At 45.0% G+C, this 22285-nt stretch overlaps 1 protein-coding gene across 2 annotated transcripts in view; it reads right to left on the bottom strand.

Moving 5' to 3' along the window:
- LOC123992700 overlaps positions 1 to 21652 on the bottom strand; it is a 32231-nt gene extending 10579 nt beyond the window's left edge. Inside the window, exons 1-8 of one of the 2 annotated variants that reach the window (XM_046294129.1) lie at positions 21257 to 21652; positions 12691 to 12941; positions 9244 to 9398; positions 6738 to 6855; positions 5352 to 5418; positions 5073 to 5175; positions 3638 to 4567; positions 452 to 3406 (exon numbers count right to left, since the gene is read on the bottom strand). In XM_046294129.1, coding sequence (XP_046150085.1) covers positions 452 to 3406; positions 3638 to 4567; positions 5073 to 5175; positions 5352 to 5418; positions 6738 to 6855; positions 9244 to 9398; positions 12691 to 12791 — 4429 coding nt within the window. In that variant the 5' untranslated portion in view covers positions 12792 to 12941; positions 21257 to 21652. Of the gene's footprint in view, positions 1 to 451; positions 3407 to 3637; positions 4568 to 5072; positions 5176 to 5351; positions 5419 to 6737; positions 6856 to 9243; positions 9399 to 12690; positions 12942 to 20985; positions 21182 to 21256 lie in introns of those variants that run through there. The other variant, XM_046294130.1, reaches the window with a different exon arrangement.
- Between the last annotated feature and the right edge of the window lie 633 nt (positions 21653 to 22285).

Below are 22285 nucleotides of genomic sequence, written 5' to 3'. Positions count from 1 at the left end.
GCCAAAGTGTCTCTGGAGTTAAGTTGGAAGAGAGAAATATGTTTGAAGTTGTAGAATTTCTTTTTTTTACTGGCTATATTATATCATTACTCATAAAAGTAAACTCCGGAATGTATCCTGGAGAGGAATGACTAACTCAAACAAAGCAAAACTTGGCTACTTAGTTGCTGGCTCTATCAGAGCATGATGTGATGTCAATAAAGTTACAAAAGAGTATCGTCCAACCCACAAATGAAACACAGGCAGCTGATTCCCTGCACACACTCTATTTACAATGAAACAGATAGGACACTGCATTCTGGATGCTGCCTGAAAAACATCTATCAGAAGATTACTTCACAGGGAACCCAGATAAACAAATAACTATTATATGTTTTCATGATATTTCACAGGTCACATAACACTCGTACTAAAACAACAGGGCGCTACCGTATTGATCATCAAAACTCACGGTTTGAACTGGTCCTGGAGTTGGACCAAGTTTCAGACGCGCTACTCGATGCTATTTCAGATGCACTTAATGATGACTCCCGTCCAGTGTCAGTGCTGCCCTGGTTTGACCAGAGGGCCAGGGGCCGCTGGGTTATCTTGCTGCTCCTCCTACTGTAGCGTTCCTCTGAGTCCACAAGGGTGCTGGATCTGACAAGCCCACCACTCAGGTCAAGTTCAGCCGCAGGCGGGCCTGCTTCCGGGGCCAGAGCAGTGTGGACGCTGGTCTCTGAAAACTCCAGGTAATAGGGGTAGTCTTTAGGAACAAAGACCTGAGTGCGAGGGGTCAGAGATTCAGACTCGTCCAATGATTTTGAGGACCTCCTTGGACCAGGAGGAGCGTGCTTGTCACCACTCTGTCGTCTACCCTGTGTTCTCTTGGGCTGGACATGACTAATATCCAGTGTCTTTTCAGGGTACAACATAGAAGTTTGGGCCTGTTCCTCATTCATGTCTAATGTGTACATACTGGTGGTGCGCTGAAGTGAACTTGCACGTCCACTTCCACTTGAGTTTCCAAAACTGTCTTTTCTAGCTTTATGAGACCGAGATTCCTTTCCTGAGGTGCTTTGGGGCTTCGGGGCCTTTTTATCTTTGGTGAAGTCCCGTTCTGAGCCCCTTGTGACCTGGGGGACACCAGGGGCTCTTTGCTGCGCTGACTCTATGGTGATATGAGGTGGGAAGTTGGGTTTAGTGTCAATCATAGCTCCTGAACCCAGTTCAATCGATATAGACTTTGACTGGTGCTCTCTGTCTTTGTTCCCCCTGACTAAAGATGGTAGAGGAGATGGAGAAGATGGTGAAGAAGGTGAAGATGTTTTCTTGAGCTGGTTCTCATCCAAAGGTAGTGTAGCACTGACCTTTTGTGGCTGGCTGGGGGCAGATTTGCTGTAGAAATCAGGGTCAACACATTGCTTTAACTCCAGTATTGAGTTCTGGGCATCCATTGGCTCCATATTTTTGGGGCTTTCGAGTTCGTCAGAAGAGATCGGCCCTCTGTTATTCGAAGTGGCCTCACCCCAGAAGTTGCAGAGATTCTTAAACTGTGAGCGTTTTGCACCGAGGCTTGGGGACGACCTCTCCAGTCTCTGATCCATCGTGAAGACTGTGAAATTCTGTATTTTTCTGTCAGAGGAAAGGTTGGAATCCCCTTCATGGTCGCCGTCAGATTCGTTGCAGATTGACCTCAGGTCAAACTCAGACTTGGTGTACCTTTTATTCAGCTTTTCTATGGCTGATGATGGAATTTGAATCACGCTGGCGTCGCCTGCTTCCTTTGATTCACCCGTGTAAAATATAGGCCTGTTCTTCTCCTGCTCCCAGAAGGACTTGAGCTGCTTTATACGGTATGCTTTGCTGTCCTGTTGAGGGGGAACCTGTTTCAGGGTGTGTGGGCTATTTCCTTGATCTTTAATGGTGTGGCCTTGTTTTTTAGTGGACACACTTGACTGTACATTGACATTGCTTTGCTGAGTTTTGGGGGAAAACTGTTCACTTTCTTTTCCAACCTTGTGTCTAAACTTCTCAGAGTCTAGGCTGTTTGTAGGCTGGGAGAGTAGTTCAGGCAGTGGGCTGGGACTGGCCCTGGATGGCATTTCAGGTTGGGGTTTTGGTATGGCAGGTGAGAGCTTCACAGGCTGAGGGTTGACTGTGGGCTGGATGAGCAATTCAGGCTGAGGACTGAGTGTTGATGGGGAGAATCTCTGATGTTCTGGGCTGAGTCTGGACTGGGACAGCGTGTCAGGCTGAGGATGGAGTCTACTTAGGTAGAGTATTTCTGCCTGTGAGCTTCTTCTGTCTACTGTCATTGGGGATCTTCTGAGATCTTCTTCTGTTAAAGTCAAATTGTCCTCCTCACTTTGAGCCCCATGAGTGTAGCTATCATCCCAGGTTGGCAGTGTACGTATCTCTATAGAGGGAGCAATAACAACACTGTTTTGGGGTCTGTATACCTCCTGTTTGTAAGGGCTAACACTCGGCTGAACACTTCTCATATCTCGACTAGCAGTGCTTTGTTGAGTATCTAGGTTTAACTGTTCATCTCCTTTTTCATCCCTGAGATTCTTCCTCAAAGACCCCTCCACACCGTTCGACTCTGGGACAGAAACAGTTCTATGAGACTTCTCTGCTAGTGCTCTCTCTTTCTCTTTCTCCATTGGTTTCTGTCTTTTATCAATGATTGATCTACTGATGAGTATCTTGGGCCCAGTGTTGCCCTTCTCCCAGAAGGACTTCAGGTGGGTGATTTTGGGTGGTTGGTTCTCATCTTGGACCTCTTTCTGTTTGACTTCTTGTGTTGCGACCTGTGGTCCAACAGCCTTGGCTGGAGGGCCACTGACCTTCTTCACATTCTCTTGCCTATCTATCACATCCTCTTCTCTATCTAACATCACTTGCTTGAACTCCTTCCAATATGCTGCTCTCAGCCCCTCAGACTTGAGCTGGTATGATCTTAATGTATTCAAAGGTGACTGGTCCGTAGGTTGATCCATAGAGGATTCCGACTGAGATCCATCCTTTAGCTCTGGTGTTAAACACACTGACACTCCTCCTCCAATACTTTGCATATCCAGGCTGGGATCAACATGTAGGAGCTTTCTCTTCACCTTATGAGCTTTCCTCTCCGTCTGCTGAGACCTGCTCTCAAAGGTAGGCCGGTCATCTGTATCTGTTTTCACAGAGTTAATCACGTCTTCCTCCATGTCTGGTTGATCGCTCTCAGTCTTCAGCCAGTCGTTGCTGTCTGTGCTGCGGCTGAACCACTCTAAGACTTTAGAAATGGAGTCGCCCTGCTCCGCTGTGGGCTGGGGACTACGAGGGGCTGATTTAGAGGCAGGTTTGGGGTTTACTGTTTTTTTATGAACATGCTTATCAGGCTTATCCCCAGAGTTATGGAGATCATGATGTTTCCATTGATCTGAAGAAAGAAAAAGTTAATAAAAGTGTTATGATGCATGAAAAAATAAGCTGAAGAACTAAAGATTAGACATTTCAACAGTGGTCTAAAAATACCCTCCATTGATTGATCACGTTCATGTATAACAATACCCTTGGGCCAAGAACTTTAATGAATTTGAATTCATTTTCACACTGGTTTTAAATTGTAGTGTGGGCTCCATGAATTTTCACTTTCTGTCTTTGGACTTACCCACAGTGGTTGGAGGCAGACTAGGGTCCTCCTGTCTGATTGCGGTGTCCACATTGCGGGTTCTTATCACCTCCTTGTCCTGCATCTCAATGAGTTGAAAGGCTGCATGCTGTGAAGGCTGGTGGTGAGTAGGGGCTGTTAGTTCTGAGCCCGGAGAGAGTGGTATGGACAGAGGTTTTGAAAATGGACCATCAGACCTCTCTCTGCCCTGAGGAGGACCCTCACTGACAAACTCTCTCTGGATGAGACCATCGCTACCTTCACTCTTCTGATGACCTGTGTAGGATGTATCTGTGTGTCTGTCATTATCAGAGTGTGTGGCTGGTCTAAGGTTCAACAGTCGGAGAGGCTTTGGCTCACTCAAGGGCCTCAATGGAACTTTGGAACTCTCAGTTTCCCTAAGATGAGAAGGGGTTCTCACTAGGTGTCTGACAAGTGAGTTATCTGAGGGCTCTGCTCTCCTCTCTCTTTCATGGGCCTCTTTCGCTCTCTCAAAATCAGTATTGGCGGAGACTAGGGTTAAAGGCTTCAGTGGCTTGTGGGAGTGGTGACTCAAAGTATTCAGTTGTTGACTGGAGGGAGATACTGGAGTTGCATTGTTCTGTAACTCAGAGATGGGAGTTGGATACATTTTCTGTGACTGAACGTCCAAAGCCCCCTGGCTAGACTGGTTTGAGCCACAGCTGGAGCCATGTTGGAGACTTCCCTGAGAGGCAGGGGCGATGACCTTTGACCCAGCTGGATGACCCTGCAGCCCAGGAATGGAGACATCACTGCCCGTGAAAGAGCTCTGCGAGTGCCGGGAGAGGATGGTTATTTTCTTGGGCACGGGCCTGAATCCTAGAGAGGACTCCTCGGAGGTGGCAGAGCCTGCTGAGTTGTGACTGGTGGAGTCTGCTGTCATGAGCATGATCAGGGGAGATAAGGGCTCTGTGTGTGTGAGAACACAATGGTGGAACATGAGGAGATGTGATACTGTGATAAATTATTTCCATGTCACAGGCCTGGTTAGCATCAGTATCACCTTACTCCAGATGTATGATCTTAATTTTACCTATATTGCCACATCAAAAATAATCCAGCAGCAACAGAATTTGAACATTTAGTCCATAATGTTGCTTGGTCATGATTATGCTATTAGCTAGCCAAAAGTAGGCTAAATGAAAACTGCAATACTGTTAATATAGCCATGTGTTTTTTGTGAATTTATGCAAAATTACGAAGCTCATCTGCAGTGCAGGAACATTCTCAGCAAATTATTATCAAATTATGATCAAATTAAGATCCTACATCTGTAAAGCACTATTGTGAACCAGCCAAAAATTGTTCTCACAATATCCTGAAAGATGATGTTATTCAATTTGACTCAACCTCCTATTCTTCATTGTACCATAATGCTTTATTGTGTAAAAAGGAATATGCACTGCACTCGAACCTGCTTCAGATGCTTTCTCAGTCTCTTGATTTCCATTGGACTGTTTTTCTGTCTTCTCTACCTCTAGAATAAGGGATGCTCGATTGAAAGGATTGTGCCTTGGCTGGAATGAGAAGAGAAGAAAATATATATTTCACTATATTTCACAATACTCTAAAAGTCATACTGTGATATGATGATTGGAAAAACAGAAAAAAAATCAGAACAGCATGAAAATACTTTGTTGGTTTATTCTGTTCATGCTTCACATATATTCTCTGCAAATGAAATCTCACCTACCCTTCCCGGGGACTGCACAACTGAATTCAGCCTCTCTTTCTCTGCATCTGATACATTGAGGCTTTTGCTGCAAAGGAGACAGAATGATCACTATCAGAATATAATAGGAATTTGGGTTTATACTATAGATGAGTAGCCCTCAGAGCACCAGGATAAAATAAAAATTAAACGTTTTTAATTCACTTTTATTTAAGTAGGCAAGTCAGTTAAGAACAAATTCTTATTTACAATGACGGCCTACCCCAGCCAAACCCTCTCCTAACCCAGACAGCGCTGGGCCAATTGTGCGCCGCCCTATGGGACTCCCGATTACGGCCGGTTGTGATACAGCCCGGTATCAAACCAGGGTCTGTAGTGGCGGCTTTAGAACTGTGCCACTCGGGAGCCCAGATACACTCTACTGGATGTCAAATCAGATGGACATTGGAGACCACTGTTACACTGTGGCCTTGTAAGGAAAGGGCTTAGTATCTGCACTTCCTCATACAATTCCTGAGCACCTCTGTGACCGGCTGTTCAGTGAACAAGCCTCCTGCATAACTGATGCCTGCTCACATGTGATTCATTGTGACATCAAAGGGAGGCAGGGCTGTGGAAGAGTCGACTCACCTAGAGATCTGGCTGCTGCCCGCTGGGAGTCAGGGAGGTCAACACAGCCCATATGACCTCATGCACAGCATGCCAAACACACCAAGCTTCACTACAAGACTTATAGAAAGCTTCACTTTGTATTTACTTTAGGAAGTGATGTAAGTTATAATACAAGTGACTGGGCAGAGAATAATACTGGCACATTTACCTGTACATTAACAGCCACACATAAAATTACAGGCCTCTCTAGTTGAATTACTTGCTTCTCAAAAGAATAACTTTTTGTAGCATTCCCATACTGACTGACTCCTAGCCTCGTGAGACCACATCCTGTAAATATAATAGAGCAGATAGATTCCATGTAAGCGTGAGCACCACCTATGTTGACTCAAATTGAGATTGAGTCACACCTAAGACACACACACGTGCATCCCTGCGCCCACACACACACACACACACACACACACACACACACACACACACACACACACACACACACACACACACACACACACACACACACACACACACACACACACACACACACACACACACACACACACACACACACACACACACACACACACGCACACGCACACACACACACACACACACAGGACTCACTCTGTGCAGGCAAGTGCTATGATTGATCACTCATGCTGAACTGCTATACTGACCTGTCCTCAAGGCATGGTTATGAGACTGGGTAGAGTAATGGGGTACAGCAGAGAGAGGGATGGGTTAGGAAGGAGGATGGAGGGGTGGGAGGAGGAGTGCAGTGGAGCAGTGGATCACCTGTTCTTCTGGTGTTGTGTTGGCTGTGTTGGTGCCTCCAGGAGCCTGGCAGGTTTTGGAGGGGGGGTGATGTCTGAGACTTTACCGCAGACTGCTCTGGGTCTGGAAAGAAACCCATCTGCAGGGCAGACAGACATACAGATACAGACAGACAGACAGGGAATACAGTAAGTGCTTACAGTATACTCTCTATAAACTCAATAACCCATGTCTGCTGATGATCTGAACATACTGTACAAACCCGATAGCATAAACTTGACATATTAATACAACGTTTAGCACTTTTTAACCAGGTAGGCTAGTTGAGAACAAGTTCTCATTTGCAACTGCCACCTGGCCAAGATAAAGCGAAGCAATTCGACACATACAACAACACAGAGTTACACATGGAACAAACAAAACATACAGTCAATAATACAGTATAACAAAAGAAAACAAAAAGTCTATATACAGTGAGTGCAAATGAGGTAAGTTAAGGAAATAAATAGGCCATGGTAGCGAAGGAATTACAATATAGCAATTAAACACTGGAATGGTAGATCGGCAGAAGATGAATGTGCAAATAGAGATACTGTGGTGTAAAGGAGCAAAATAAATAAATAAATACCAGTATGGGGATGAGGTAGGTAGATAAATGGGCTGTTTACAGATAGGCTAAGTACAGGTGCAGTGATCTGTAAAATGCTCTGACAGCTGGTGCTTAAAGCTAGTGAAGGAGATGTGAGTCTTCAGCTTCAGAGATTTTTGCAATTCGTTCCAGTCATGGGCAGCAGAGAACTGGAAGGAAAAACGACCACAGGAGGAATTGGCTTTGGGAGTGACAAGTGAGATATACCTGCTGGAGCGCGTGCTACGAGTGGGTGCTGCTATGGTGACCAGTGAGCTGAGATAAGGCGGGGCTTTACCTAGCAGAGACTTGTAGATAACCTGTAGCCAGTGGGTTTGGCGACGAGTAAGAAGCAAGGGCCAACCAACGAGAGCGTACAGGTCGCAATGGTGGGTAGTGTATGGGGCTTTGGTGACAAAACGGATGGCACTGTGATAGACTGCATCCAGTTTGTTGAGTAGAGTGTTGGAGGCTATTTTAAAGATGACATCACTGAAGTCGAGGATCAGTAGGATGGTCAGTTTTACGAGGGTATGTTTGGTAGCATGAGTGAAGGATGCTTTGTTGCGATATAGGATGCTGATTCTAGATTTAATTTTGGAGATGCTTAATGTGACTCTGGAAGGAGAGTTTACAGTCTAACCAGATATTTGTAGTTGTCTACCTATTCTAAGTCAAAGCCGTCCAGAGTAGTGATGCTGGACGTGCAAGCAGGTGCGGGCAGCGATCGATTGAAAAGCATGCATTTAGTTTTACTTGCGTTTAAGAGCAGTTGGAGGCCACGGAAGAAGAGGTATATGGCATTGAAGCTCGTCTGGAGGTTAGTTAACACAGTGTCCAAGGAGGGGCCAGAAGTATACAGAATGGTGTCGTCTGCGTAGTGGTGGATCAGAGAATCACCAGCAGCAAGAGCAACATCATTGATGTATACAGAAAAGAGAGTCGGCCCGAGAATTGAAACCTGTGGTACACCCATAGAGGCTGTAAGAGGTCCAGACAACAGGCCCTCCGATTTGACACACTGAACTCTATCAGAGAAGTAGTTGGTAAACCAGGCGAGGCAATCTAAAGTATATAAATATCTCCCTCTCTAACTTTAAGCATCAGCTGTCAGAACAGCTTACCAATCACTGTACCTGTACACAGCTAGTCTGTAAATAGTACACCTCATCCCCATATTATTACTTACCCTCTTGCACTCCAGTATCTCTACTTGCACATCATCATCTGCACATATATCACTCCAGTATTAATGTTCAATTGTAATTATTTCTGCCTCAAAAGCCTATTTATTGCCTACCTCCCTACTCTTCTACATTTGTACATGTAACAGTATAACTTTAGACCGTCCCCTCGCCCATACCCGGGCGCGAATCAGGGACCCTCTGCACACATCAACAATAGTCACCCACGAAGCATCGTTACCCATCGCTCCACAAAAACCGCGGCCCTTGCAAGGGGAAACACTACTTCAAGGTCTCAGAGCAAGTGACGTCACCGATTGAAACGCTATTTAGCGTGCACCACCGCTAACTAGCTAGCTATTTCACATCCGTTACATACACACTGTACATAGATCTTTCTATTTTTCTTTTATTGTGCGTTATTGACTGTACGTTTGTTTATGTGTAACTCTTTGTTATTGTTTTTATTGTACTGCTTTGCTTTATCTTGGCCAGGTCACAGTTGTAAATGAGAACTTATCAACTGGCCTACCTGGCTAAAATAAAAAAAATAAAAAAATAACATTAAAAAAATATATATATATTTATTTTACTCTGATGTATGGCTTTTTCATTATACTGCAGTATGTGTGAACTGCACACATACTTATCTTGCGTGAGAATGACTTACTGTATGCAGCGCTCAATTAGTGTTTGAACAGTGTTTTTGACCCACCTAAAGAACCTGCTTTCCTCTGCTTCATGGAGGCCAGGATTACTTCGGAGCCATGGATCTTTTCCCGGTGTCTCAGAGACTTGGCCTCGTAAAACCACTCCCCTGTCAGGTACTTGAGCCTGCTGTCCACTGGGGCACTGGTTTTCTGCAGCTGCCTGATGGGAAAAACACACCCAGGTACATCACAGTATACAGGGTACGGTACAGTTACCCATTAAACACATTACATAAGCACAAGAGGTGGAACACAGTTCAGTCAAGGATGTGATTCTGAATAATTACCTTTAGGTAATGCCATTGATTTATTCTGGTTGAGAGACACACTATAGGTTAAACGTTGACGGGAAAGGTATATTTACCACCACATGAGTTAACAATCTAACCCAATGGAACACAATGCAGTGCTTGTGCTAAATAGTTCACATTCTTTTTGAGGAGAAAACACTTATTTAATTCAATCAATATTAAATGAGGAAAAGCTCAACAGTGATTTCTGTTTGAATTAGTTGTTGGTGAGTAAGCAAGATGTTTATTCTGGGGGATTATTTAAGATACTCTTTGAAGAGGTAGGGTTTCAGATGTTTATTCTGGGGGATTATTTAAGATACTCTTTGAAGAGGTAGAGTTTGAGATGTTTATTCTGGGGGATTATTTAAGATACTCTTTGAAGAGGTAGGGTTTCAGATGTTTATTCTGGGGGATTATTTAAGATACTCTTTGAAGAGGTAGAGTTTGAGATGTTTATTCTGGGGGATTATTTAAGATACTCTTTGAAGAGGTAGAGTTTGAGATGTTTATTCTGGGGGATTATTTAAGATACTCTTTGAAGAGGTAGGGTTTCAGATGTTTTCAGAACATGGGCAGGGACTCTGCTGCCCTAGCTTCAGGAGGAAGTTGGTCCCACCATTGGGGTGCCAGGACAGAGAAGAGTTTGACTGGGATGAGTGAGAGCTGCCATCCTGTAGGGGTGGAGCATTCTGGATAAATTTCAGGGGTTTGATGGCACAAGTGGGGAGCCCAGTCAACCTCGAGTTACAGTAGTCCAGACGGGAAATTACAAGTGCCAGGATTAGGACCTGCGCCACTTCCTGTGGGAGGTAAGGTCGTACTCTACGGATGTTGTAGAGCATGAACCTTCTACCAACTCGACTCCTCTGATGTCAAAAACTACAACCGGTATCTCTTCTTTGGGGTGGCAGGTAGCCTAGTGGTTAGAGCATTGGGCCAGTAACCGAAAGGTTGCTAGCTTGAATCCCCGAGCTGACAAGGTACAAATTTGTCGTTCTGCCCCTGAACAAGGCAGTTAACCCACTGCTCCTAGGTCGTCATTGTAAATAAGAATTTGTTCTTAATTGACTTGCCTAGTTAAATTAAATAAAAAAACCTGCAGGAGTGAGTCACTGCTTTGATGTTTGCAGAGAACAACAGGGTGTTGTCCAGGGTCACACCAAGGTTCTTTGCACTCTGGGAGGGGGACACCGTGGAGCTGTCAACTGTGATAGAGAGGTCTTTGAGCGGGAGGAGGAAGAGCTCGAGGTGGTGGGCTGACATCCAAGCTGAGATATCTGCCAGGCTCGCAGAGATGCATGTAGCCACCTGGGTGTCAGAATGGGGCTATCCTCATTCTGTGTCATCCGCATAGTAAAGATAGGAGAGACCTTGTGAGGATATTATGGAGCCGAGTGACTTGGTGTAGATAGAGAAGAGAGCCTAGAACTGAGCCCTGGGGGAAACTAGTAGTGAGAGATACGTGGTGTAGACAGAGATCCTCTCCACGTCACCTGGTAGTAGTGGCTTCCAGGTAGGATGAAATACAAAAGTGTGCAGAGCCTGAGATGCCCATCCTTGAGAGGAGGATCTGATTGTTTATGTTGTCGAAGGCAGCGGATAGATCTAGGGGGATGAGAACAGAGGAGAGAGAGTCAGATTTCGCAGAGCGGACAGCCTACGTGACACAGAGAAGACTAGTCTGGTTGAGTGACCCGTCTTGAAGCCTGTGTAAAGAAGATCGTTCTGAGAGAGATAGCGAGAGAGTTGGTCAGAGACAGCAAGGTCAAGTGTTTTGGAAAGAAAAGAAAGTAGTGATACCAGTTGTAGTTTTTGAATCAGAGTCGTCGAGTGCTGGTTTCTTGAGGAGGGGGAACGACTTGGGACATTTTGACGTCAGAGTGGATGCAGCCAGTGCTCAAGGGTGAGTTGATGAGGGAAGTGAGAAGTTCTCCAGAGATGGGGTCGAGGAATCGCAGGATTTCATCTTGAGAGAGAGTGGGAGTGAGACCAGTGGACTCAATAGGCTGAATGAATGAGGAGCTGATGTCGTCAACCTTCTTTTCAAAGTGATTGACAAAGTAGTCCACAGAAAGGGAGGAGGGAGTGTGTGGCAGATTCAGAAGGGAGGGGAGGGTGGAAAAGAGAAGGTAAACAACCCTGGTCATGTGAAAGAGGGGTGCTTCTTCACCTGCATTGCATGCTGTTTGGGGTTTTAGGCTGGGTTTCTGTACAGCACTTTGAGATATCAGCTGATGTACGAAGGGCTATATAAATAAATTTGATTTGAAATGTGATTTGGGTAGCACATTAATACATATGATTGGTGTTAATCCTTTTACACTAAGGCCATGGCTGAACACAGACAAGTCAACCATACAGAGTCAGTCTCCAGTCTTCTACTGTTAGAAATAGACTTGCCTAGCCAACTCCATTACAGAATCAAAATGAATAGGCCTTTGTTTCTCAACTTTTTTCTCACTGTGGAACTGCTTTGACAAGAAGGCTTAAGACTGAAGCTAATTTAAGACCCAGTTCTCCTTAGTTGGCACATCTGAATGTGTAATGACATGACAAGAAATTCTAAGACTGTCTGAGTATACATCAACATGACGTTGTTTATGTAGTGGATGTGCCTCAGGATTCCATGGTTAAATGCAGTGAGGTGTATCTCTGTGTTCTACCTCTGAGGGTATCTATTTCAGACCATTGAGCCCGCATTTTTCTCTCCCACGTGGTTCTGTAAAGTTGAATCGGAGGGTTAATCTAATTGCTTATCTCACATTGAGGCCTCTCTGTGGTGGAGGCTGTGTCCATATCTGGCTGAGTTGTTATTATATTACAGACAGACGAACATCACTTCACCAACCTTTTTACCTCTCCCACACAGGTGGGGGGAGGTTGACAGAGAAACCACTCTCCTCATAGAATGAAAGGGAACGAATAGGCACTAAAAAAATACAACAATATTGAATACATTACATTATCTAAAACAATATAGCGTATTTACATGCAATACACAAAGCATGTATTTGATTACATAACTATAATTTCAGCTAGAGGGTGGAGAGGCTAAGTGGGGCAACACTAATGTTTTATCAAAATATGTGGAAACTAGGAAATACACTAATGACACAGTCGTGGTTCAGAGCTGTGAGAATAGGGCTATCACAAACTCACTTGATCCTCTCCTCCTCTGCTTTCTTCAGCTCTTCATCTCTCTTCAGCACAGTCATGATCATCGACTGTTCCTCCTCCGTCAGATGGCTCAGGTCTATCATGGTGACTCAGGTTCTCTCTTGCCAGGGCTGGTGTGGAAAGGGCTTGGAGTTGGGCCCTGAGGCCTGTTGAGGCAGTCAGTGATGGGATGTGATGGGCAGCGTCTGTCTCTAAGCTCGGAACTCCAGAGGCATCGCTCAGGTAGCTGGCACCTGCAGAGTTGATAAGAATATTCAAGGTGTGAGCTCCTGGAGGCTTTGTTTTCATCTTCCCATAATTCACACATTGCTCATCATAGTAAAACAGTGCCTCTAAGCAACAACAGACACATGACCAAAGGCTTGAGTATGTGATCATAACATGGCTTTGCTCTTGGGGAAAAAATTTCAAAGCAGGTGCTTTTGTACTGATGCTACATTACAGTATAGTATATTTTGTCCTTAGGTAAGGTTGATAAAACTGTTCATGTCAAGGTTAGGCTCTATATGGAGAACGTTGACTGTAAATGAACAGTGAACAGTGAATCATGCTGGATCAAACACTAATTCAGTAAATCATGCTGGATCAAACACTAATTCAGTAACTCATGCTGGATCAAACACTAATTCAGTAAATCATGTTGGATCAAACACTAATTCGGTAAATCATGCTGGATCAAACATTAATTCAGTAAATCATGCTGGAACAAACACTAATTCAGTAAATCGTGCTGGATCAAACACAAATTCAGTAAATCATGCTGGATCAAACACTAATTCAGTAAATCATGCTGGAAAAAAACACTAATTCGGTGAATCATGCTGGATCAAACACTAATTCAGTAAATCATGCTGGATCAAACATTAATTCAGTAAATCATGCTGGATCAAACACTAATTCAGTAAATCATGCTGGGTCAAACACTAATTTGGTAAATCATGCTGGATCAAACACTAATTCAGTAAATCATGCTGGATCAAACATTAATTCAGTAAATCATGCTGGATCAAACACTAATTCGGTAAATCATGCTGGATCAAACATTAATTCAATAAATCATGCTGGAACAAACACTAATTCAGTAAATCGTGCTGGATCAAACACTAATTCAGTAAATCATGCTGGATCAAACACTAATTCGGTAAATCGTGCTGGATCAAACAATAATTCAGTAAATCATGTTGGATCTGTCATGTTTTGTCTTATATTGTCTTGTCATTTTGCTTTTCCTTCTGTTCGTTTTCCCCCTGCTGGTCTTTTTAGGTTCGTTCCCTTTTTTCTCTCTCCCTCCCTCTCTCTCTTCTCTCTATCGTTCCGTTCCTGCTCCCAGCTGTTCCTATTCCCCTAATCAATCATTTAGTCTTTCCACTCCTGTTCCCTATCTTTTCCTCTGATTAGAGTCCCTATTTCTCCCCTTGTCTTCCGTTTCTGTCCTGTCGGATCCTTGTATATTGTTCACCGTGCTGTGTCTTTGTATCGCCCTGTCGTGTCGTGTTTCCCTCAGATGCTGCGTGGTGAGCAGGTGTCTGAGTCTGCTACGGTCAAGTGCCTTCCCGAGGCAACCTACAGTTTATGATCGAGTCTCCAGTCTGTTCTCGTCATTACGAGTGGAATTGTTTTTTATGCTTTATTTACCGCTCCGATTTGTCTAGGAGTATTGCATATTTCCTTTACTGGATTAAAGACTCTGTTTTCGCCAAGTCGCTTTTGGGTCCTCATTCACCTGCATAACAGAAGGATCCGACCAAAGAATGGACCCAGCGACTACAGACGCTCGTAACACTGCCGTCGAGATCCAAGGAGCCATGCTCGGCAGACACGAGCAGGAATTGTCTGCTGCTCGTCATGCCGTGGAGAACCTGGCTGCTCAGGTTTCCGACCTCTCTGGACAGTTCCAGAGTCTTCGTCTCGTGCCACCTGTTACTTCCTGGTCTGCCGAGCCTCCGGAACCTAGGGTTAATAACCCACCTTGTTACTCCGGGCAGCCCACGGAGTGCCGCTCCTTTCTCACCCAGTGTGATATTGTGTTCTCTCTCCAACCCAACACATACTCTAGAGAGAGAGCTCGGGTTGCTTACGTCATATCACTCCTTACTGGCCGGGCTCGAGAGTGGGGCACAGCTATCTGGGAGGCAAGGGGTGATTGTTCTAACAATTACCAGAACTTTAAAGAGGAGATGATTCGGGTTTTTGACCGTTCAGTTTTTGGTAGGGAGGCTTCTAGGGCCCTGGCTTCCCTATGCCAAGGTGATCGATCCATAACGGATTACTCTATAGAGTTTCGCACTCTTGCTGCCTCTAGTGACTGGAACGAGCCGGCGCTGCTCGCTCGTTTTCTGGAGGGACTCCACGCAGTGGTTAAAGATGAGATTCTCTCCCGGGAGGTTCCTTCCAGTGTGGACTCTTTGATTGCTCTCGCCATCCGCATAGAACGACGGGTAGATCTTCGTCACCAAGCTCGTGGAAGAGAGCTCGCGTCAACGGTGTTTCCCTGCTCCGCATCGCAACCATCTCCCTCCTCTGGCTCAGAGACTGAGCCCATGCAGCTGGGAGGTATTCGCATCTCGACTAAGGAGAGGGAACGGAGGATCACCAACCGCCTGTGCCTCTTGCGGATTTGATGGACATTTTGTTCATGTCCAGTAAAAGCCAGAGCTCATCAGTAAGCGGAGGGCTACTGGTGAGCGCTACTACTCAGGTCTCTCCATCTAGATCCTGTACTACTATGTCGGTCCATCTACGCTGGACCGGTTCGGGTGCTACATGCAGTGCCTTGATAGACTCTGGGGCTGAGGGTTGTTTCATGGACGAAGCATGGGCTCGGAAACATGACATTCCTTTCAGACAGTTAGACAAGCCTACGCCCATGTTCGCCTTAGATGGTAGTCATCTTCCCAGTATCAGATTTGAGACACTACCTTTAACCCTCACAGTATCTGGTAACCACAGTGAGACTATTTCTTTTTTGATTTTTCGTTCACCTTTTACACCTGTTGTTTTGGGTCATCCCTGGCTAGTATGTCATAATCCTTCTATTAATTGGTCTAGTAATTCTATCCTATCCTGGAACGTTTCTTGTCATGTGAAGTGTTTAATGTCTGCCATCCCTCCCGTTTCTTCTGTCCCCACTTCTCAGGAGGAACCTGGCGATTTGACAGGAGTGCCGGAGGAATATCATGATCACGGTCTTCAGTCGGTCCCGAGCCAACTCCCTTCCTCCTCACCGGTCGTATGATTGTAGTATTGATCTCCTTCCGGGGACCACTCCTCCTCGGGGTAGACTATACTCTCTGTCGGCTCCCGAACGTAAGGCTCTCGAGGATTATTTGTCTGTGTCTCTTGACGCCGGTACCATAGTGCCTTCTTCCTCTCCGGCCGGGGCGGGGTTTTTTTTGTTAAGAAAAAGGACGGTACTCTGCGCCCCTGCGTGGATTATCGAGGGCTGAATGACATAACGGTTAAGAATCGTTATCCGCTTCCCCTTATGTCATCAGCCTTCGAGATTCTGCAGGGAGCCAGGTGCTTTACTAAGTTGGACCTTCGTAACGCTTACCATCTCGTGCGCATCAGAGAGGGGGACGAGTGGAAAACGGCGTTTAACACTCCGTTAGGGCATTTTGAGTACCGGGTTCTGCCGTTTGGTCTCGCCAATGCGCCAGCTGTTTTTCAGGCATTAGTTAATGATGTTCTGAGAGACATGCTGAACATCTTTGTTTTTGTCTACCTTGACGATATCCTGATTTTTTCACCGTCACTCGAGATTCATGTTCAGCACGTTCGACGTGTTCTCCAGCGCCTTTTAGAGAATTGTCTCTACGTGAAGGCTGAGAAGTGCTCTTTTCATGTCTCCTCCGTTACTTTTCTCGGTTCCGTTATTTCCGCTGAAGGCATTCAGATGGATTCCGCTAAGGTCCAAGCTGTCAGTGATTGGCCCGTTCCAAGGTCACGTGTCGAGTTGCAGCGCTTTCTAGGTTTCGCTAATTTCTATCGGCGTTTCATTCGTAATTTCGGTCAAGTTGCTGCCCCTCTCACAGCTCTTACTTCTGTCAAGACGTGTTTTAAGTGGTCCGGTTCCGCCCAGGGAGCTTTTGATCTTCTAAAAGAACGTTTTACGTCCGCTCCTATCCTCGTTACTCCTGACGTCACTAGACAATTCATTGTCGAGGTTGACGCTTCAGAGGTAGGCGTGGGAGCCATTCTATCCCAGCGCTTCCAGTCTGACGATAAGGTTCATCCTTGCGCTTATTTTTCTCATCGCCTGTCGCCATCTGAACGCAACTATGATGTGGGTAACCGCGAACTGCTCGCCATCCGCTTAGCCCTAGGCGAATGGCGACAGTGGTTGGAGGGGGCGACCGTTCCTTTTGTCGTTTGGACAGACCATAAGAACCTTGAGTACATCCGTTCTGCCAAACGACTTAATGCCCGTCAAGCTCGTTGGGCGTTGTTTTTCGCTCGTTTCGAGTTTGTGATTTCTTACCGTCCGGGTAGCAAGAACACCAAGCCTGATGCCTTATCCCGTCTTTTTAGTTCTTCTGTGGCTTCTACTGATCCCGAGGGGATTCTTCCTTATGGGCGTGTTGTCGGGTTGACAGTCTGAGGAATTGAAAGACAGGTTAAGCAAGCACTCACGCACACTTTTCGTTCCTGTTTCTACTCATCTGGCTGTTCTTCAGTGGGCTCACTCTGCCAAGTTAGCTGGTCATCCCGGCGTTCGAGGCACTCTTGCTTCTATTCGCCAGCGCTTTTGGTGGCCGACTCAGGAGCGTGACACGCGCCGTTTCGTGGCGGCTTGTTCGAACTGCGCGCAGACTAAGTCAGGCAACTCTCCTCCTGCCGGTCGTCTCAGACCGCTTCCCATTCCTTCTCGACCATGGTCTCACATCGCCCTAGACTTCATTACCGGTCTGCCTTTGTCTGCGGGGAAGACTGTGATTCTTACGGTTGTCGATAGGTTCTCTAAGGCGGCACATTTCATTCCCCTCGCTAAACTTCCTTCCGCTAAGGAGACGGCACAAATCATCATCGAGAATGTGTTCAGAATTCATGGCCTCCCGTTAGACGCCGTTTCAGACAGAGGCCCGCAATTCACGTCACAGTTTTGGAGGGAGTTCTGTCGTTTGATTGGTGCGTCCGTCAGTCTCTCTTCCGGGTTTCATCCCCAGTCTAACGGTCAAGCAGAGAGGGCCAATCAGACGATTGGTCGCATACTACGCAGCCTTTCTTTCAGAAACCCTGCGTCTTGGGCAGAACAGCTCCCCTGGGCAGAATACGCTCACAACTCGCTTCCTTCGTCTGCTACCGGGTTATCTCCGTTTCAGAGTAGTCTGGGTTACCAGCCTCCTCTGTTCTCATCCCAGCTTGCCGAGTCCAGCGTTCCCTCCGCTCAAGCGTTTGTCCAACGTTGTGAGCGCACCTGGAGGAGGGTGAGGTCTGCACTTTGCCGTTACAGGGCACAGACTGTGAGAGCCGCCAATAAACGTAGGATTAAGAGTCCAAGGTATTGTTGCGGCCAGAGAGTGTGGCTTTCCACTCGCAACCTTCCTCTTACGACAGCTTCTCGTAAGTTGACTCCGCGGTTCATTGGTCCGTTCCGTGTCTCCCAGGTCGTCAATCCTGTCGCTGTGCGACTGCTTCTTCCGCGACATCTTCGTCGCGTCCATCCTGTCTTCCATGTCTCCTGTGTCAAGCCCTTTCTTCGCACCCCCGTTCGTCTTCCCTCCCCCCTCCCGTCCTTGTCGAGAGCGCACCTATTTACAAGGTACGTAGGATCATGGACATGCGTTCTCGGGGACGGGGTCACCAATACTTAGTGGATTGGGAGGGTTACGGTCCTGAGGAGAGGAGTTGGGTTCCGTCTCGGGACGTGCTGGACCGTTCACTGATTGATGATTTCCTCCGTTGCCGCCAGGATTCCTCCTTGAGTGCGCCAGGAGGCGCTCGGTGAGTGGGGGGGTACTGTCATGTTTTGTCTTATATTGTCTTGTCATTTTGCTTTTCCTTCTGTTCGTTTTCCCCCTGCTGGTCTTTTTAGGTTCGTTCCCTTTTTTCTCTCTCCCTCCCTCTCTCTCTTCTCTCTATCGTTCCGTTCCTGCTCCCAGCTGTTCCTATTCCCCTAATCAATCATTTAGTCTTTCCACTCCTGTTCACTATCTTTTCCTCTGATTAGAGTCCCTATTTCTCCCCTTGTCTTCCGTTTCTGTCCTGTCGGATCCTTGTATATTGTTCACCGTGCTGTGTCTTTGTATCGCCCTGTCGTGTCGTGTTTCCCTCAGATGCTGCGTGGTGAGCAGGTGTCTGAGTCTGCTACGGTCAAGTGCCTTCCCGAGGCAACCTACAGTTTATGATCGAGTCTCCAGTCTGTTCTCGTCATTACGAGTGGAATTGTTTTTTATGCTTTATTTACCGCTCCGATTTGTCTAGGAGTATTGCATATTTCCTTTACTGGATTAAAGACTCTGTTTTCGCCAAGTCGCTTTTGGGTCCTCATTCACCTGCATAACAGGATCAAACACTAATTTCGTAAATCATGCTGGATCAAACACTAATTCGGTAAATCATGCTGGATCAAACACTCGTTCAGTAAATACTTTTTTTAAATTGAACTTTTATTTAATAAGGCAAGTCAGTTAATAAGAACAAATTCTTATTTACAATGACAGCCTACACTGGCCAAAACTGGAGGACGCTGGGCCAATTGTGCACCACCCTACGGGACTCCCAATCACGGCCGGTTGTGATACAGCCTGGATTCGAACCAGGGTGTCTGTAGTGACGCCTCTAGCACTGAGATGCAGTGCCTTAGACCGCTGTGCCACTTGGGAGCAGAAAACCATGTTGGATCAAACATTCTAATTCAGTAAATAATGCTAGCTCAAACCTAACTAATTTAAGTTGATGTGATTTGTCTCTGAGGTCACATGGACTAAGTGTACTCTGTATTATTTCATCTCAACTACAAAATACTCTGATGATGCAGTCAGTGGGTGGAGAGTTTAATTACTGTGCTTTAGATGTTTCTGAACACCGGGGTGATCAACGCCTTGTTAAATAAATTGCGTACAGTGAGTGAAATAAGGTAGTAATCATGATTTACAGTCATTGAGAAACAAAAGACGATGTTGAGTTGACAGTCAGCTGAAATTAGCATGAATATAATTTACCATACCTATGCTGGGTGTAATGAAGCCCCAAATAGATTAGGATATATTCCTTTGTAAACCATCTGACGAATAGGCTGTGTTCACACAGGCAGCCCAATTCTGATATTTTGTTCCATTAAGTGGTCTTCTGACCAAACACATCAGAAGTTTTTCAGAGCTGATCTGATTAGTCAAAAGTCAAATTATTGAAAACATTATCAGAATTGGGCTGCCTGTGTAAACGCAGCCACAGAATTCCATGTTGAAAACCCTAATTCAAACGTTTCTTTTTTCCTTCTCAATTAAATTCTGCTGACTTACCTTAGTTTAGATGGGTTGCCTACTTTACTTAAATCAATCAATAAAAATCTCTATAAGATTAGGGTCAACTCTGATATAAATTATGAATCATTTGTCCTCCATTACCAACAGTTAACATATTGTAGTGTCCACTGCCTTAATACAAACCCAGCAACCTTGTGAAGACTTCTGAGTGAAAATGACTTATAAATATTGGGCAAACAGCTAAAAAGCTTACAGCTAAACATTTGTCAGATAAAAAGATACATGAATATGGAAGCCTCATATGTGTGCTACCTGGGTTCTGTCCTGTCTCATGGATTTCGACATTGATGTTAGCTATTCACATTATGGTTGAATGTAAAACATTTCATCATTTCATATTGTGGGTGTGAATTGTCAGTAAATCAAAGAGATAGGCTTTAAAAAAAAGTTTTTATAGTAGCCTAAATAGTAGCAGAGAACAGTCGATAACCTATAAAATGGAAATGTTTTGTGCAATGTTATGTTTTTGCCTGCTTAATCCGTCTCATAACAATGTTAGTGTAATTGGATAATTAAATTGCATAGACACATGTCTTCTTCTCAGAAAGAGAAGCCCTAAAGCTGCAGTATCGTAGTCCTCTTTAAAATAAGTTTACATTTGTTGTATGTAGGAAAACAATAAGATCAGCCTCGGAAAGAAAAATAACATTTTATTTATATATTTTAATTGGCACCGGCACATGATGCTGGCTTGAAAAACACCATCCTAAAAAGTAGCCCACATAAAGAATAATAATTAATACACAGGTCTCTGAAGTCTAAATTCCCTGTATGATCATTTCTGACTAACCTTAGGATATGAGGCAGATCGTAATCATTTTCGTTCACAAGTGTTGCCTTCAGGACAGTGGGGATAGACAGCGATTAAAATGTCTGTGTTATGTCAATAACTTCAGTTTTATTGTTTCCCAAATGTCATTGTGGGTAAGGCTTCACAGCGCCTTCATGTTCTTCCTCATCAGACGTTAAAATCTGAAGAACAATAGATTGATATCTTACTTTGTGAATTTTTGGAGAGACAAATACAGGCCAAACAAAAAAATGTAAATAAAAAGTTTTACCTTGTTTTGGAAACTACCTCTGTCTGTAGAGAAATTCGGACATCCACTGGAGGTAGGTGGTCAGACTCAGGGAGGTGTGTGCTTCCTTCAAACGGGTTAAGTGCCCATAATGACTAGTGGTCACTGTTCAATGCCAGCAGTCAATGTTGATAGCAGCCTATACTGTAGAAACTTTAACAAGTGTATGAAGAGCAAACACCATTGAAAATAAAGTTGTCCAATAAAAATAGTGTTGTTGTATTTTCATACGGGAATCTTAAACGTATGCTAATGTAATCGTATTACACTGCGCCAATGGAAATATGTACAATTGTGTAAAAGGAACACGAACAAGGTGCTAATTTATTATCCGTGTCATGTGGCATATTCCCTGGCAGTTGTGAAATTCTTAACCTTAAGATCCAACCCACAAAGTAAAGATGATTGTTGAGATTATGGCAGTGAGTCTGTTTGTCAAGGAGGAGTGTAAGCCTGAGGCTTGATGGAGCACAGGTGTTTCAACACGCTGACCTGGACAAATGCAAATATGGATAAGTACAACACTGTAAATAGACTCCAAGTGGTTGCATACATTCTGTTGGAGTAAATTACCTTTCATCCAAATGCAGTATACAGGTATACAGTAAACTAGAATAACCACAATAGGTCAGTTTTATAGAAATTGGACACTGGGTGGCAGTCTTGTTCAGATAAAGTATACAAGGAAAGCGGCAAATCATTTTAGTGGAGGCTGAGGACATACATTATTAAAATACAGAATGCAAAAAGTCATCCAGAAGCTAAGAGAATCCACATATACTACATGACCAAACGTATGTGGACACATGCTTGTCACCATCTCATTCCAAAATCATGGGCATTAATATGGAGTTGGTCCCCCTTTTCTGCTATAACAGCCTTCACTCTCCTGGGAAGGCTTTCCCCTAGATGTTGGAACGTTGTTGTGGGGATTTGTTTCCATTCAGCCACAAGGGCATTAGTGAGGTCAGGCACTGATGTTGGGCGATTAGGCCTGGCTCGCAGTCGGTG

Source organism: Oncorhynchus gorbuscha, linkage group LG13 (genome assembly GCF_021184085.1).
Source record: "Oncorhynchus gorbuscha isolate QuinsamMale2020 ecotype Even-year linkage group LG13, OgorEven_v1.0, whole genome shotgun sequence".
Classification (NCBI taxonomy): Eukaryota; Metazoa; Chordata; class Actinopteri; order Salmoniformes; family Salmonidae; genus Oncorhynchus; species Oncorhynchus gorbuscha.
Note: the sequence above shows the minus strand (reverse complement) of the source record. Positions and strands in the feature narration are given on the sequence as shown.